The 18731-nt window shown below is 41.4% G+C and overlaps 3 protein-coding genes across 3 annotated transcripts in view; 2 read left to right on the top strand and 1 right to left on the bottom strand.

Annotated features, from left to right (window-relative positions):
- The window catches only part of LOC134611160 (zona pellucida sperm-binding protein 3-like), a 39966-nt gene extending 37520 nt beyond the window's left edge, over positions 1-2446 (top strand). Inside the window, exons 7-10 of the mRNA XM_063454773.1 lie at positions 342-433; positions 671-765; positions 911-1021; positions 2253-2446. Of these exons, the coding sequence (XP_063310843.1) occupies positions 342-433; positions 671-765; positions 911-1021; positions 2253-2416 (462 nt within the window). The 3' untranslated portion in view covers positions 2417-2446. The remainder of the gene's footprint in view (positions 1-341; positions 434-670; positions 766-910; positions 1022-2252) is intronic.
- Positions 2447-3945: 1499 nt separating this feature from the next.
- Positions 3946-8961, bottom strand: MTFP1 (mitochondrial fission process 1). The gene is made up of 4 exons (XM_063454768.1): positions 8781-8961; positions 5247-5374; positions 4942-5174; positions 3946-4154 (listed from the first exon to the last, which is right to left on the bottom strand). The coding sequence occupies exons 1-4, from the start codon at positions 8848-8850 to the stop codon at positions 4070-4072; spliced, it is 516 nt and encodes a 171-aa protein (XP_063310838.1). The 5' UTR covers positions 8851-8961; the 3' UTR covers positions 3946-4069.
- The window catches only part of LOC134611156 (lysophosphatidylserine lipase ABHD12-like), a 56007-nt gene continuing 42016 nt past the window's right edge, over positions 4741-18731 (top strand). The window contains exon 1 of the mRNA XM_063454767.1: positions 4741-4755. The gene's annotated coding sequence lies outside the window, so the exon portion shown is untranslated. The remainder of the gene's footprint in view (positions 4756-18731) is intronic.

The following is an 18731-nucleotide window of genomic DNA, read 5'->3' as shown; positions in this document are numbered from 1 at the left end:
CCTATTGCAAGCCAGTTTAGTGAATGGGGAGTTACTAATTTGGCTGAGAGCATCAACTGACTCTCACAGCCAATCAGCGGCATTCCTGTCCAGTGGAAATCCACACCTGTAAGTGAAAATTCAGAAGCCAGATGCTACTTGTGAGCAGTGGGCATTACCGCTGGAGGCAATTTAAGGGTTAATCCGTTCAAGAACGGTTTATTCCCGTGAGGCAAGTGTGCCTCCAGGGGCCGCCTGGCACCATAACTTCATTTAAGTTGTTTTGATGCCTGGAGTATCCCTTTAGGTTAAAAAAAAGTGTAATGAATCAAGGTTTCCTTAAACTTATCTTCTCTTTGCAGATTTTCCTACATTTCCAGGTTATGGTGTGGGACCCTAAACTTCAGAATGATGCTACAAGGAAGGCATGTTCATATCGCATGGACACCAACCGGTGGGTGATTGAACCATTTTATATTTGTAGCCAAGCAACTTGCTCTACTTGCATCTATTAAGACCTGGTGTGTGGGAATGTTCTGTTAAAAAAAAAACAGCACCCGGATATGTCACAGGAATCCCAAGTTTAGTTTGCAAGGATTCATGCAAGAGTTAATTTAAGGGAAAAAAATGGAGGTCTAAAATGTAAACATTCTTAATGACTGGCTGTAACTGTATATATTAATCTGCTCAGGTGGGAGCTTTTGGATAATCCTGCCCTCAGTTCACTCTGCGACTGCTGTGAGTCTGTGTGCACAAGTTCACTTAGAAAGAAAAGAGATATCAATGGTAAGAGAAATACCCAAAAGTATTCTTGATATTAAATGCCTGGACTTGTATACCTTGAATGCACAATGACTTCAAAGGCATGACCCTGACTTGTGCTCTGTGTATGTAGCAGATGTACTAGATTAATTTCTGCCTCCTTGTTTAGGTGTTGAGGAGGAAGAGAAAGGCCTGGTTCACACAATGGTTCTTGGGCCCTTTAGAGTTGGAGGGCAGGATTGGAACGGGAATGAATCCAAAACAGTCTCTTCAAAACCAGGTAACAAAAAAAAAAAAAAAACACACATTTTTGCGTTTAAATGGGTCGGTAACAGATTAAAGATGTAATCCCTGACCTGAAGAGAATGTAAATTATTTGAGTAATTGGATAAGAAGCAGGAGTTTGCAATTGATATGTGAAAGCCCTTGCCATGAAATATTGGTAACCGTACACGGGTCACTATGACTGCATAAAACAAATTTCCTGTATTAGAAAATCTAAAAAGATACTTTCCATATGTAGGATCTATTAGCCCCTTAAGTACTGATGCAATAGACAAAGTTCTGAACCAAATCAATGGTTTCCTTTTGGGGTAATAGCTGGTGCTGGATGTCCTAATGCAGACCAAAAGTTAACATCCAGGAAGCGCCTCCAGTTGCTGTCTGGTAGATTTGTTTTACATTGCAGCAGTAAGTGCAATAGGGACACTGTACCCAGACCACTTAAGCTGATTGAAGTGGTCTGGGTGTCTATAGTGTTCCTTTAACAATAAGGAAACACTCTGCTTATGTCCGTACAGAGATAAGCAGATAGATTTTCTAGTTAAAACAGAGCAGTATGTTGCCACGACCTACTGCTGTCTTATGTATGCCTGTTACACTGGTGCTGTGTAACCGGCAAACCCTGCAAACCATTAATCCGTAAATGTAGCCATAGTGAAGAGTGGAGCCACAGGTACTCCCTGATGTGAGGAAGTATGAATACTTCTCACAAAAACGTTAGAACTTGTCAATTCCTGTGAAGATCATTAAAGCCCCACGTTGTTACGAAGTACTACATATCCTAATGTCAATACAAAGCTGTATTCCTGGTAGTATCACTCCCCCTCACAGGTAAATAAAGGTTTAAAAAAAACCATTATTTACTTTATCCAGCGCCGATGCTCCTCCTCTGTCCCACGACGAGTGGGCTCTTATGCGCATGCAGAGCGTGAGGATGTCCAGTGTCTGGTAGACAGCCCACCAGAGGGTGACTTATTGCTGTTTCTCTGGAACTGCGATGTTTAACATTGCAGCACTAAGTGCAATAGAGACATTGCACTCAAACTGATTCAATGTGCTGAAGTGGTCTGGGTGCCTACAGTGTCCCTTTAAGTGGTTAGTGTACACTGATATGTAGCAGTTAGTCCCATGTCTATAATTCATGCAGTACACTTTCTTACATGTGAAGTACACTAGTGTAAATGTGACAGATTTTTGGATTGTATGTGATATAACTTGTCTTTCCACAGACTTTCCCATCCCTCCTGCTGTTGGCGCTCTCTTCCTGGAAGTGGCTGTCCTGTTGGTGCTGGCTGTAGGTATTGCTGTATACAGCCGTAGGAAAGCAAACTGGCAAGAGATTGAGGCAGACCCTCTTGTAGCAACTGAGAATTCTGAACCTGGAATGAAGTAATGCACTTAATAAAAGCATTCTAATTACAAATTTGTATTTAGTTATATATAATTTTTTCATTTTTTTTTTAAAACAGACCCTTTCTGTGCTGTAAGACTATGAGCATTACAGAACATCATACAGTATGTTAGAAATGTTCAGAAACGTTTAGGTTTCTGTTAATGAATTGCAGTCAACAAATCTAAGCTGTCTTCCAGCCAAATGAAGCATTCCCACTGATACACAATGCTTAGAATTCCTATGGGACTTGTCTCCTAATTTATGATACGACAATAAAATGGTAAACTTGCTAAACGTAATGAGCCAATTAGCTAGATCCACTTAAATCCATTTAGGTTTTCATTGTGTAAGATTTAACAAGGCAAGATATTTAAACACTTGGTTTTAGGAATTATATTGGAAACTAGGTTAAACTAAAAACGCAACATCTTTTAATCTGTCATTGTACGACATCAAAGATGAAAGTAGATCATATATAGTGTGTGGTAGCCAACTTAGATTTGCTTTTTAGTTTTATGTTTTTTCCACAATATCGTAACCTAACTTAATAAAGATGTTTTGTCCTTCTAAGATGGTTAAATTGGACTAAGAAACATCCAATGCTGAGCCCTTAAGGGGATGCAGGCATATTAATATAGCCTTAAAGGGACTCTCCGATGCCAGGAAAACAAACTTGTTTTCCTGGCACTGCAGGACCCTGCAGTGCCCCATCCCATGTTGCTGGGGGTTAAAACCCCTTTAGTGACATACCTGAATCCAGCGCCGATGTCCTTCTGCGCTGGGACTGGCTCCGTCATGTCAGCCGGCAAGGGAGACCCAATGCACATGCGCAGAAATGGCTGCATGCATGAGCGGCATTAGACCTCCCCATAGGAAAGCATTATTCAATGCATTCTATTGGGAATTCCGGCGACGTCCAGCATAGTTTAAAACACTTTTTGTGTTTTAAGAACACTAAGTTCCTCTAGTGGCTGTCTAAGACAGCCACTGGAGCAGGACTTGACCCTGAAAGGTAATTATTGCAGCATTAAGGGTGATGGGAGTTGGCACCCAGACCACTCCAATGGGCAGATGTGGTCTGGGTGTCCCTTTTAAGGGTTTTGTGACTAGTCCACACTTAATCTGATATTTCATACTTTGCTACATGGCTATTAAACTACCTGGAACCTTGAGGTCATTCATTGATTGCTGTGCTCCAAATATCCCATCATCAGCTTGGTTTATTGCAGCTTGTTATATACTGATGATGCAGCCCTCAATGGATACCATGTGTTGGTATGCACTTCTGCTCCATGGCAGCATAAAATTAGGTTTTAAGCTTTAGCAAGAAGTGTGCTCCCTGTTCTTTGAGGCTGGCGGAGGTAGGATTTTGTAGATCTGTGTGAGAACTGCCAATCATGTAACTCCTTTACAGACTAAGCATCGGCCTTATTGTACAGAGTGCCTGTACCTATTTGATTAAGAATACTAAAGACTGGAAAGGAAGCATGCATAATATTAAATGAGAACTTTTAATATACCTATCACCTCTTAAAGATGCAGAATGTACACAAAAATAAGAAATTGATCACATAACATGGGGCTTATTATCTGGCTTAGACCAGCTGGCCAAAAGCATATCAGACTATATACACCATTCTGAAGGATGCTGAATCAAGAAGGGCGAGCTTCATCTGTGTTCTTTGAGTTTGTTCTATACAGTTTCCGGAGGCTGGAATCAAGCATATAATCCACAGACCTGGGGGGGGGTAAAACAGATTTAAAGACTCATACAAAAAGCTGATAACATTATTCAGATGGCCTACTGTCTTAACTGGATAAAGTCTGTTCATTTTGCAAAAGTGGTTCTATAAAATCACTAATCTAATAAAGCTAGGCCTGCCTGGACAAAATACAGGTACCTTGCAGAATATAACTATTTTCAGGTCACTTTACAGTGATGGCTAAACTTGACACATTGTTTCTGGACTACATTTCGCATGGTGTTCAGCTAGCTTTTAGACTAAACGCTAGATGAGCATCATGGGAAATGTAGTCCAGAAACCATTTCTGGTGTCAAGGTTAGCCATCACTGCTAGTATACACCATCTAGACTTAAACACAAAGTTGCCAATCAGTGACTCCCCATTTACTAAACTAGCTTGGAAAGAAACATACCTTTTCCAAGCCAGTCTAGTGAATGGGGAGTGTCAGCTGATTACTCTTAGCCAATCAGCAACCCCCCCTCCCTTGCCCATAAGCACTCTGTGCTTCCAGAATCTAAATTCAGAAGCCAGATGTTGCCTGGAGGGGAAGTGGACAGTACCAGTGGAGGCAACTTTGGGGTTTAACCCCTTGAGGTAAGTGCTTCCTGCCGCCATAATTTAAATAAGGTTGTTTTTGTGCCTGAATTGTCGCTTTAACTAAAAGGTTGTTGCTAGAAACTAATGCTTGCACAAATGACTAAAAGTGGTCATGCTATTCATGAGATGAAAAGTGTGAACAAAAAATGCTATTGGTAGATCACAACTTTAGAAGGCACTCACCTGTCAATTGGCTTTATTATAACTGGAATTGCAGACAGTCCTACTGCAGTGGTTGCCCACTTACGAAGTGGGAGGGGCCATTTGGTTACCCTTCCCATGAGGTAGAGCGAAGCTGCACAGATTCGGTTAATGGTAAATCCTGGAATGGCCACAGAGGCAAGAGCTTGCCATACGAAGGTGTCTATAACCGCTACAGTGACATGAGTAGTCTTGTTAGGATCATCCACATTGGCCTAAGAAAGAAGGCATTAAAGGCTTGAAAGGACTTCTCTACCAGTATCTCTCCAATCCAACCATGTACTAACCTTTGATGCCTTCTGTCCCTTATCTGCTGCATCTGCAGTAACATAGGCGGTGGCCACTCCATAACTAGCCCAAACTAGTGATTTAGGGATGAGTGCACGGAATGATTCCCCCACTTCATTTGCATATCCTGCAACAGAACAGATTCAATATCTGCACTTAACAGAAGTAATTTTTTTCAATAGACTGCATCACTTTATTTTTGCTGCACACAGAGTTCTAAACTAAATTTAGTTAATTTTTTTTTTATATATATATATATATATATATAACATGTTAAAACCGAATATGCCAGGTAGGAAGAGAGTGGCTGTAGCGTTATAGTGACATATTGATGCATATTAGAGGGTTTAAACTCAGGTGAGGTAATCTCAGGGCCGGGTAGGGAATGGGAACTAAGAAGTAGACACTTGAGGCTTAAAGGGACACTCCAGGCACCCAGACCACTTCTGCCCATGGGAGTGGTCTGGGTGCCAACTCACAATACCCTTAACCCTGCAAGTGTAATTATTGCAGTTTTCTATAAACTGCAATAATTACCTTGCAGGGTTAACTCCACCTCTAGTGGCTGTCTACTAGACAGCCACTAGAGGTCACTTCCTCCTTCATAGCACAGGAAACCTGTGCTAGAGCGTCGCTGGACGTCCTCACACTGTGTGAGGACCTCCAGCGTCGCTCATTTCCCCATAGGAAAGCATTGAAATTATTTTTCAATGCTTTCCTTTGGGGAGATGTAATGCGCATGGGTGCCTATAGTGGTCCTTTAAGTCTTGCTGAGCTAGCATTATGAGCAACATGCGGACTGCCAGCAGGCTAAGGGGCAAGCTTTTTTTTTTTTTTGGACTAAATTTTTTTTAATGACACGCTTTCGGGAGAACCTCCCTTTCTCAAGTCTGAAGCATTTCTAAACAAGACAACACATAGAATTCAAAGTTGAGTTGTGATACAGGGGTTAAGGCGACATGAGTGCAGGTGAGACACAGGTTTGTTAGAAAATAGACACCATTCTTGCAGAGGGTCATAAATATCTTTTTGAAGAGCAGAGTGAGGGGGGGAGGGAGTTAAAAAAAAAATATGTATGTCAAAGGAATAAAGGGAAAATAAAAATGACACATCCTAGATCTGAATGAATTAAATATTCGTCTGAAATACTTTGTTCTTTACATAGTTGAATGTGCTGACAACAAAATCACACAAACATAAAAAAATGGAAATCAAATTTTTCAACCCATGGAGATCTGGATTTGGAGTCACACTCAAAATTAAAGTGGAAAAACACACTACAGGCTGATCCAACTTTGATGTAATGACCTTAAAACAAGTCAAAATGAGGCTCAGTAGTGTGTGGCCTCCACATGCCTGTGTATAGTCCTGATGAGGTAGCGGATGGTCTCCTGAGGGATCTCCTCCCAGACCTGGACTAAAGCATCTGCCAACTCCTGGACAGTCTGTGGTGCAACGTTGGTGGATTGAGCGAGACATGATGTCCCAGATGTGCTCAATTGGATTCAGGTCTGGGGAACGGGCGGGCCAGTCCATAGCATCAATGCCTTCGTCTTGCAGGAACTGCTGACACACTCCAGCCACATGAGGTCTAGCATTGTCTTGCATTAGGAGGAACCCAGGGCCAACCGCACCAGGTCTCACCCAACCGCACCGGGTCTGAGGATCTCATCTCGGTACCTAATGGCAGTCAGGCTACCTCTGGTGAGCAGATGGAGGGCTGTGCGGGCCCCCAAAGAAATGCCACCCCACACCATTACTGACCCACTGCCAAACTGGTCATGCTGGAGGATGTTGCAGGCAGCAGAACATTCTCCACGGCGTCTCCAGACTCTGTCACGTCTGTCACATGTGCTCAGTGTGAACCTGCTTTCATCTGTGAAGAGCACAGTGCGCCGGTGGCGAATTTGCCAATCTTGGTGTTCTCTGGCAAATACCAAACGTCCTGCACGGTGTTTGGCTGTAAGCACAACACCCACCTGTGGACGTCGGGCCCTCAAAACACCCTAATGGAGTTTGTTTCTGACAATTGTGGCCTGCTGGAGGTCATTTTGCAGGTCTCTGACAGTGCTCCTCCTGTTCCTCCTTGCACAAAGGTAGGAGGTAGCGGTCATGCTGCTGGGTTGTTGCCCTCCTACGGCCTCCTCCATGTCTCCTGATGTACTGGCCCGTCTCCTGGTAGCGCCTCCATGCTCTGGACACTATGCTGACAGAGACAGCAAACCACCTTGCCACAGCTCGCATTGATGTGCCATCCTGGATGAGCTGCACTACCTGAGCCACTTGTGTGGGTTGTAAACTCCGTCTCATGCTACCACTAGAGTGAAAGCACCGCAGGCATTCAAAAGTGACCTAAACATCAGCCAGGAAGCATAGGAACTGAGAAGTAGTCTGTGGTCACCACCTGCAGAACCACTCCTTTATTGGGGGTGTCTTGCTAATTGCCTATAATTTCCACCTGTTGTCTATCCCATTTGCACAACAGCATGTGAAATTGATTGTCACTCAGTGTTGCTTCTAAGTGGACAGTTTAATTTCACAGAAGTGTGATTGACTTGGAGTTACATTGTGTTGTTTAAGTGTTCCCTTTATTTTTTTGAGCAGTGTGTATGTCTGTGTGTCTGTGTGTCTGTGTGTCTGTGTGTCTGTGTGTCTGTGTGTCTGTGTGTGTCTCTCTCCGAAAATAAGCTCTAGCTTATTTTCACGGGTGCCTGTAATATAAGCCCTACCCCAAAAATAAATCCTAGTTAGATCAACACTAGTTCACTAATCTATGTTCAGGGAATTTTCCCCGAACATAGATTTTGCGGGATTCCATGCGCGAGTAAGCTAATCTGTGTTCGGCGAAGTTTCCTGGAACATAGATTCACGGAATTCCATGCACTAGTTAACTGTTCTATGTTTGGGGGAATTCACCCGAATGTAGACCTGCTTTCAAGCACATGCTTGCTACTGTGTTTCCCCGAAATAAGAGCTCCCCGGAAAAAAGCCCCAGTGCATTTTTCAGGGGGAAAAATTTATATAAGACAGGTATTATTTGGGGGTTTATGCGGTAATTAAAAAAAAAACGAAAAAAAAAAAAAAAAAAAAACACACACACACAACCACAACATAATAAAGGCCAATGCCATCAGGGAACACCTTTGCCAAGAAGTGGCGTATGTCGTCTGCAACAATCTCTAGGTAGTTGGTAGGAGTCAAAGCAACATCCACATGAATGCCAGGATACAAGGTTTCCCAGCAGAACATTGTCCAAAGCATAACATTCACTGTCAGTAACTTGACGACAACCAACAAACATAGCACAAGAACAATGTGTACATGCAGACATTTAAATATCTCCATGATATAGTGTATGCTGTGTATGATCCTATACCTAACCTTTTATTGACCTTTTAATGGAGGTCATATAAATGAGAGGCAAACATATGACAGGGTTAAGCCATGATGAAAACACATTAACATGAGCAGTTAGTGAAACCTGGGAGAAGTAACATTAACTAATTACACTAAGCAGTAACGGGAGCTCTTACCCAGGTATCGCACCCACGTGTCTCTATAGAGGTCTGGCTGAGCCGAGCCGCTGCCGGGGTCGTGTCCCATGGTTGATCTGAAGGGGGCGGTACACACACTGTGATAGGGATCAGCCCCAGGAAGGTCACTGCAGACAGGAAACCGGAGCACAGCACAAGAGAGAGAGAGTACCTTCCAAAAATAGAATGGGGAGGGGAGCAAGCAGTGCAGGGACAGAACATTACTACAGGGTGACAGCTAGCCACAGGACATTCACTGTCTGTACATGGTACAGTGCTAGAAAGGGAGCAAGCAGGGCATGTTACTGGGAGCAGCTAGCCATGGTACTGTATACACTGTATAGATAGAGCAGGTCATATTACTATATATATATATATATATATATATATATACTGTATAGATATACTGTATAGATAGAGCAGGTCATATTACTAGATTTATATAGATATACTGTATAGATAGAGCAGGTCATATTACTATATATACGTGTGTGTGTTTTGTTTTCACACTATCCGTTCCAGTAATGAGCTGTGGAGGCAGTGTGGAGTATGGATATAGTGTTAGCAGTACAAGGTGTGTGCTCTTTTATTAATACTAGGAGAGCTCATTATAAGGAGTGTCAGTGGTTATGGTGGCAGTTCTCCTCTTGGCACACACGGTACTCACATACCCGACACGTGTCTTTGAGTTCCGCGTCTCGGAATGTTGTTGTTGTCAGTCGCTCGCTTTCAGCCAATAAAGAGCCAGCAGTTGTCACATGACCGACTGTGCACCGGCCGGGGCGCAAGGTTTAAATGTCACATTTCCTGCTGCAGACAAAGAGGTGACGGCAAACCAGGCAGACACTGTGTCTCTGTCTATCACTGCTTCATACAGATACAGATACAGGAGGGTAGGGTGGACTTTATTGCCTATTTATCATTCTATCATTCCATATATTTTATCATTTTGTATTTGAATTGTAAAATGTTTGTTTAACCCCTTAAGGACCAAACTTCTGGAATAAAAGGGAATCATGACATGTCACACATGTCATGTGTCCTTAAGGGGTTAAACAAAACCATTCTGAACATTGCCTGAGAATAAAGCTTTTGGTACTTAACCCACCCCTATATACTGATTAGAGCAAGGATTTATGATGTTTCTTTTTGCTAAATCATTGCTGTATATATGTTTAGCTTGGCTTTGTGAAGCTGCCTCCCCTACAATCGGCACAAATAAAAAATCCAATGTGTTTCGTTAGTGCTATGTTTGTGCTGTAAAAAATAAGATTTGTGCTGCTTTTATTATTAAGAGAATGAGCAATTTAATAAAGGTCAGCCAGCCCCCCTACAACAGCCAAACGACCTGCAACCGGGCTGGTTAGTTAGTATTAGTTTGTGCCCTTTAAATCTCTGTCCTATTTTATTTCGTGTTTGAGTTTTTTTTTTGGTCATTCTTTGTTTTATGGAGGTTTTAACCCCTTCAGCAACTTGGGATGGGGGTGGGAGGGAGAGGGGTCCTGCAGTGCCAGGAAAACTAATATGTAAAGACATGAAACCCGGCTGGTTGTTTTTTGCGGTTTGAATTTTTATTTGTGCTGCTTTGTGTTGTTTTTTTTTTTTTTTAGTTATAGCAGTTTTTTTTGTTTGTTTGTTTGTTTTTTTTACAGAGAAAATGACGTAACCTGCCAACCAATTCGACTGAGCTTTGTAAAGTTGGCAGCTATGGTTTTTAAAATGTGATTAAAAATATGCCATTCATTTGTGCTGCAAAAATTTACATTTGTGCTGATTTGGTTTGGTAGGTATTAGACATTATATATGGTCAACCTCTGCCCACTTTGAACCACACATTACATTTTAAAAACAAAATATGCCACTTGTTTGGGGACATACTAAAAGGAATGACAGATTGGAATGCCCATAGACTTTAACAAGGCAGTGGAATGCCCATAGAGAATAATGGACATAAAAGGAATGCCCATAGAGAATAATGGAAACAAAAGATTCCAATTAGAGACAAAACTATTAGACATATGAAATAAATCTTTTGCCACAATACTCTCCAGATTCAGTGTCAATTTTTGAAATTGAGATTAAATGGGATTATCATTGTTTTCTATGGAATGACAATGATGAATGACTAAAGAGAATGCCCATAGACTATAATGGGAGGCAACACATAAACTCATTCACAGGTAAATCTGTGTAATGTAGCAAATTCATCTTTACCACAGGTGTTCCCCAAGTACAGCAGTAGATTGTAAAATGAAAAGTAACTGGGATTATAGCTTTTTTCTATGGAATGACAGGTAAATGATGCAATGGAATGCCCATAGAGTATAATGGGAAGTAATATGTGACTTAGAATCTGAACCGTTAAACATATCAAGTAAATCTTTTGCAGGCATACTCTGCGAGTTCAGTGGCAATTTTTGAAATTGAGATTAAGTGGGATTATCATTGTTTTCTATGGAATGACAATGGTGAATGACTAAAGAGAATGCCCATAGAGTATAATGGGAGGCAACATATAAACTCATTTGCAGGTAAATCTGTGTAATGTAGCAAATTCATCTTTACCACAGGTGTTCCCCAAGTACAGCAGTAGATTGTAAAATTAAAAGTAACTGGGATTATAGCTTTTTTCTATGGAATGATAGGTAAATGATGCAATGGAATGCCCATAGAGTATAATGGGAAGCAATATGTGACTTGGAATCTGAACCGTGAAACATATCAAGTAAATCTTTTGCAGGCATACTCTGCGAGTTCAGTGGCAATTTTTAAAATTGAAATTAAGTGGGATTATCATTGTTTTCTATAGAATGACAATGGTGAATGACTAAAGAGAATGCCCATAGACTATAATGGGAGGCAACATATAAACTCATTTGCAGGTAAATCTGTGTAATGTAGCAAATTCATCTTTACCACAGGTGTTCCCCAAGTACAGCAGTAGAATGTAAAATGAAAAGTAACTGGGATTATAGCTTTTTTCTATGGAATGACAGGTAAATGATGCAATGGAATGCCCATAGACTATAATGGGAAGCAATATGTGACTTGGAATCTGAACCGTGAAACATATCAAGTAAATCTTTTGCAGGCATACTCTGCGAGTTCAGTGGCAATTTTTGAAATTGAGATTAAGTGGGATTATCATTGTTTTCTATGGAATGACAATGGTGAATGACTAAAGAGAATGCCCATAGAGTATAATGGGAGGCAACATATAAACTCATTTGCAGGTAAATCTGTGTAATGTAGCAAATTCATCTTTACCACAGGTGTTCCCCAAGTACCGCAGTAGATTGTAAAATGAAAAGTAACTGGGATTATAGCTCTTTTCTATGGAATGATAGGTAAATGATGCAATGGAATGCCCATAGACTATAATGGGAAGCAATATGTGACTTAGAATCTGAACCGTAAAACATATCAAGTAAATCTTTTGCAGGCATACTCTGCGAGTTCAGTGGCAATTTTTAAAATTGAGATTAAGTGGGATTATTAGTGTTACCAATTACACTTATACTGGTAACACTCACAATGATATGGAATTAATGTTGCGTCAAGAGTGCCTCCACAGATGGTATTGGGCATCTGGTTCCTGTTGCATCCTGGTTCTGACAGAGAGACATCAATAAAGGGAGAGAAAGTACCAACCCACCAACACCATCTGTGGAGGCACTATTGACGCAACATCCAATATCATTGTAATTGTTACCAGTATAAGTGTAATTGGATATTCGTTTTGACAATGTATTATTGTTTTTTTTTTCAATACCTGTATACCTTATTGTTTGGTGTATATATACATACTTGTATAAAAGTGTTTGAGAAAATTCTATTGATGCATGTCGCTTTCAAGTTTATTACAGGTAAAATTAATTGTCATATTGTACATTTGAAATAACCTGTGACCACAGCTGCTTTCTTGGAAATGACAAGGTAAATATGGGAGAGGGAAAGTGCACTGGGGAGCAGCAGCAGAACCCCTTATCCTGAGCACTGTTGACATAGGTAATATATTGGGAGCTTTGATGCTTTTTCTAACAGACAAGATGCATGATACCATTGGCGACAATTGCAACAAAAAACCATGCACTCAGTTGTGGTAAATGTTCCAGGGCAAGTATTCTGGGCACACGTAGACCATCCGCTGCTGTCCTTATGTACAAGAGTTAATATGTAGTTAGCTAGTGGCTTCACGATGACATTGGCATTCATGTTCATTTGTAGAAGTGCTTTGTGTTTTTTACTGTATGAACCTTTGTTAATTTTTTTTCTGTTTTGTCGTTTGCAGTTACACTGTTTGTGTTGTGCTACATTAAATGCAATCCATTTACGAACAAGTTGACTAACAATATTACGATACTGATCTCCAGAGATTATAGAATAAGCATTTCATATAGTGTAGACACCACAGTCAAAACTGTTGTCTTGTTGCACTGCATCTTCACAAAGGTATACTGTCCATTCCTCTTTGGCAAAAGATATGTTTGCTAACTGATAACATGCAGCGGCAATTGATAAAACAATATCAGCGTGTTCTTTTGTTTTTCCTTTTTCTTTCATAGAATCTAAAAAAATTACTTCTTTGGTGTTGAAAATGATGACAGAAAGGCACCAGTGTTGTCCAGGCCCCCAGGCATCTGTATTGAAAGGAAGAAAGAGAATGTCTTTATTTAAAGCAACATGTCTCCCCAGAAAGCTGTAAAATATGTCTGTTGCGCCTCTTGCCATACTCTGGTAAATGAAGGTGGGACACAGCAAAACCTTTTGTGTGAGATTTCTCTGACAGATAAAATTGCTTATGGCTTCTTCTATAACTTCATCACAAAGCCATTCTCCAGGATCCAATGTTTTTCAGAATTTCTTTTTCCACTGTATCTAACAGTTTGTAATCCAGATCTGCTGCTGGAACATCCCATGGGGACAATGCGTTGTCTACATCAGTTTCGTTTCCTTGAGCCATTTCTTTTATTGGTGTAGAGTGTTTTGGTTGGTTTTCAATGCTTATGTCTGAGATCTCAAACTTTGGCTTTAATTTGGATTGAAATATCTGATCTCCAGAACTTCTTTGTTGTAAATGTTCTCTCTCAGGTGAACAGTAAAGAACTGAATCAGGTGCTGGCTCAACATCATAATCATAATCTCCTTTCCTTGGTTTCTTCCTACCTGATCTTATTGATCGACCTGTTTTTTTTTTTGCAAAGCATTGACAATGAGTAAGTTTGCTTGTCCACTGCCTCCTTCCACCCAACTGACATTTGAGCTGCTATAATATGATAGCACAGCCCTGTGCTGGGACAAGAACAAACAGCAGGTTCGGGAAGAAGTTTTACTGCATGTAGTCTACCATAAATGCCACGTACAACAAATGTTGAAGACTGTGGACAGAGGGTAATACCACCAGATTCTATGCAGTATTTAGCTAAAGACCTTTTGGCTCATTAGATAATGTTTTCCCTTTTCTATTCCTTTCACTGGCTCAGGACCTGAACTTTTGATGTTCTCAATTATGGTTTCAAGTGGATAAAAAGCAGGGAATACTATATCTGTCACTCTTCTTCTCAGATGGGAAAACTCTTTTTTTACTTCATAGTTTCCAAGTCCACAGAGCGCTCGTTCAAATTCATGCAGGTAATAACACTGCATATAAAACATTGCAAGAACGAGCGTATCAACAGGCAGTTCTTTCCATTCGTTTTGGTTCTTTATAACTTTGTTGAAACTTTCACTGATATTGTTCGTTGCATTCTTATCATTGACAAAAGCAGCAAATTTGGATGTTAGGAATTTAGCAGAATATTTTGAGATGCAATCCTTTAGTTGTCTTTCAAAATAATCTATAAATTCTTTGCTCCATTTTAGTCTGAACAAATTGTAAAGACGGTCAAACATTGAAAGAGATTCTGCATCAATCATCTGTGTTATGTTGTCCTTTAACACTTTTAAATCATCTTTTTTTTCCCCCATGCTTTCTTATCCAGGCATCTATATCTCTCAAAATATGGTTTGTGCAGTATAAATGAGGTATGTTTGGAAAATATGTCTGGACAGGTTCTGCAATACCCCTTTCTCTGTCAGTAACAAAGGGAATGCATGTAATCTTGCACCCATTCAAACAGTTTAGAATGTCACATAAAAATTCTCTATGGCAAGCTTTAAATTTTCTTTCATGTAGAAGAAAAGCAACAGGAAAAATGGGGTTACCAATTAAAGTAATATTTCTCATCACAAATGTTGAGAGAGAAAAGTCACCAACATTAAATATGGTATCATAGGATAACAGTTGTGGCAATGAAGCATCTTGATTTGATATAGAAATAAGTTTCCGAGCTTTACTTAACATGTCTGGGTGCCCAAATGAAACTGCAAGATTTGGAAAAATTGTTACCTTTTTTATATAATCCATCAAGGTGAACTGCCAGTTCAAGCAGACTAAATATTTCATCATTGCAGACTCTTTTCTTCTTCTTTTCCTGATAGGAGAAATTTTGCACCTGTTTTAAGTTTCTGGGCCGGTCAACACTCATGTGCTTGTTAGATCCACGGTATGAATATTGGCTTAGTAAATGTTTGTAAGTGCTCATTGTCTCTCTCTGTTGCACAGACTCCTTTATTTCTGTGATGGCACTTTTCATTGTGGAAACAAAACTTTTGTTGGATAGTTTACTGTTCCCATGGCATACTTCACGATGTAAACTTTCATCACCCAAGTAATGTAGTAGGTAATGTTTTCTTAAATTCTTACATTCTCGTAAGCAGTACACATGTTTGCGAAAACCATGCAGGGAATCTTTCTTTTTCCCATTTGGATCCTTTAAGTAATAGTATCTTTTAAGTACTTCCGGAAGATACTTGTGCTTACCATGAAAGTTGGATCCTTTGGATATCCATCTGTACTGATCATATCGGAAGTCATGCTCATGACCAGCAATTGTATCTGAGGGGCAATAGAGAAACCCCTCACCTCCTCTTGGTAGTACAGGTGGCAGTGATATTAGTTCGCTTTCATAAAATTCTATTTTAGAAAGGATTTTGTAGACTTCGTCTAATGATAAGTCTTCATTACGGCCACACATATATGCCTTGTTACAGGAAGCCATTGCAGCACCAATTTCTTTTCAGAGAAGTGCTTTTGGCTTCAGTTGGCAACTGCTGATCAGTCTGGTGTTAGACAGCTATTAAGAAATGCTATGTTTGTTACAATGTATAAATAAAATATAGATTTATTTTAAAGTTTGTTACAATGTAAACATTTTCAAGTTTATGACTGTGCTTTAACCAATAGAGTGAGCGGATGTGCTTGTACTAGCTGAGCACAGGATAACAGGTGTCATCCTGAGTGCAAGGACAAGCCAGGTTAGGAGCACAGAGAGAAAATGACACTATAGACCAGCGCCGGACTGGGAAAAAAATTAGGCCCGGGCATTTTTCAATCAGAGCGGCCCCCTAAGAAGGGGGCGGAGCCAGAGAGGGTGTGTTTTGTCATCACTAATTACAAGCACGCCCCCTCTCAAAGTGAGCATGTTGGTTCAATGCGCAGAGCCCCACTGAAGAGCTCTGGCATTAGAAAAAGGCCCTGGATTTGTTCTGCGCAGCGCAAGCAAATTTAATAACATGCTTGCGCTGTGTTTGCTTTTAAATTGTCTCTGGTGTCTCCACAAGTGGGATACCAGAGGACAGAAGGGCCAGGAAAGTGTATGGTGCATGTGTTTGGAGCCTGCTTGTGGGATTGCGTGTGTGTAGAGTGTGGTGTGGTATTGTGTAAATAGGTCAATTTCATTTGTGTTTGTGGTGTAATATGTGTGGCTAGGGGCTGTAGAGTGTGTGTGTGTGTGTGTGTGTGTGTGTATAGGGAGCATAGTGTTATAGGGGATGTAGCGAGTGTATGTATACGGGCTGTAGTGTGTGTGTATATAGGTGACGTAGTGTGTGTAGGGGTTGTAGAGAGGGTGTGTTTAGAGAATGTTGTATGTGTTTGCTGACAAGGAATGCTGTGTGTGTAGGAGTTCTAGTGTGTAAAGGACCCAGAGTGTGTATAGGAGAGAGTGTGTGTGTGTGTGTGTGTGTGTGTGTATATAGGATTAAGAGTGCATATGGGGTAAGGGATCTAGCGTGTATATCTGGAGCGTAATGTGTGTAGTGGTGCAGTGTGAGGGGTGCTGTAGTGTGTGTGTATATGTGTGTATGTGTGTATATATATATATATATATATATATATATATATATATATATATATATATATATATATATATATATATAGAGAGAGAGAGATATTTGGACGTATTGTATGTGTGAGGGTGTTTTTATCTGCTGTCACATTCTAGGTTTTCTTTGTTAACTCACTGAGGGTTATTTTTTATATATATATATGTATGTGTATGTGTGGGAGTGTGCTGTGTGTGTCTGAGGGTGCTGTGTGTGAATGTATTTTTAATTTAAAAAAAATATATATTTTTTTTTATTAATAATAAAAATAAAAATTATATCCCCCCCCGCCCCCCCCACTCCCTTCTTACCTTAGCCTGGGAGGGGTTGGGGAGCCGGTCTGCCTGGGAGGGAGGTGGGGATCCGTTCTTCCTGGGGGTGGGGAGCCATGCTTCCTTCCCTGGTGGTCCAGTGGTGAGAGTGAACTCTAACCTGCAGGCTAGAGTTAACTCTCGCGAGATCTGAGCGTTTCTGCGGTAACCGCGGCAACGCTCAGACCTCGCGATAGGACCCGGGGAGCTGCTGGCTAGAGCTCCGCCGGTACTCTCTCCTGCCTCCCTCCTTCCCTCCCCAGCCCGCGGCCGCATCTCAGTGTCTCTGGGCCAGTGAGGGAGATCTTTGATCTCCCCACCGGTCCATGGAGACACACAGCAGGGTTGGTGCTTGGATAGCGCTGGCCCTGCAGGGGCTGGCAGGGGAGATTTCCCCTGCCGGCCTCGGCCCCACGGCCATCGCGGCCCACCGGGCATTTGCCCGGTGTGCCCGATGGCCAGTCCGGGCCTGCTATAGACAACCAGACCACTTCATCTGTTTTAAGTGTCTCTATATTGTAAGCTTGTCTGAGCAGGATCCTCATCAACCTATTGTTCATGTAAGACTTTATAATTGTCTCATTTCATTAAATTTCCTTCTGTTCTAATATTGTAAAGCGCTTTGAAATAAGTTGGAGCTATATAAATACCAATAATAAGTGGTTTGGTTACATTGCTGTTTAGCTATGTGAGCTATGTTTTGTTCCAGTTGTTCCCAAACATTTTAGGTTAAAGGTGCCCTTAATTTCAGTATTTTCCCAGGGCACCCCAAGTCAAAATTTCTAGGTTGTATACAGGGCCGCCATCAGAAATTTTAAGGCCCCTAACTTAGTTGCGTGTCTGGGCCCCTGGGAGCCCGCGTCCAAGCCCGCCCACAGGAATACACACACACACACACACACACACACACACACACAGACAGACACAAACACACGCACTGTTACAAAAGGACACAGATACACACAAAGATACATACTAACAGACACGCATACTGAAATAGACATACACGCATATAGGCACACATATACAGACACACAGTCATACATATTGACAGACAGACACATAATAACATACATACTGTCAGGATCCCGCGGGCGGCTGCGAGGGGAGGCTGCAGTCCGCTCGCGGCACTCACCCTCCAGCCGTCCGCGGGTCCTTTCCCGGCATACGCTCGCTGGGCGGCATCCTCCCAGCCTCAGATGCCGCCCGCGTCCTCCTCTCCGTCCCCCAGCAGCAGCATGCATGACGCTGAACGCTGGGGGACCGCCCACTCTTGTACACACCGCGGTCAGCCACCTGACCCGGCGTTAAAGACACAGTACGACAATCACAGTGGGAGACATAGATATCTCCCACGTGTGATTGTTAATTCTGATTGGAAGTTATCCAATCAGAATTAACCACAGGGTTTAAATACTTACCTTTCCTGTTCCTC

This window comes from Pelobates fuscus, chromosome 5 (assembly GCF_036172605.1).
Source record: "Pelobates fuscus isolate aPelFus1 chromosome 5, aPelFus1.pri, whole genome shotgun sequence".
Classification (NCBI taxonomy): Eukaryota; Metazoa; Chordata; class Amphibia; order Anura; family Pelobatidae; genus Pelobates; species Pelobates fuscus.
This window is presented reverse-complemented; position numbering and strand designations above follow the sequence as displayed.

Coding starts and splice junctions, on each gene's coding strand:
- MTFP1 (XM_063454768.1), bottom strand. CDS start 8,850: ATGGGACACGACCCCGGCAGCGGCTCGGCTCAGCCAGACCTCTATAGA. Junction 5,375..8,780: donor CACGTGGGTGCGATACCTGG/GTAAGAGCTCCC, acceptor GTTCTGTTGCAG/GATATGCAAATGAAGTGGGG. Junction 5,175..5,246: donor AGGGACAGAAGGCATCAAAG/GTTAGTACATGG, acceptor CTTCTTTCTTAG/GCCAATGTGGATGATCCTAA.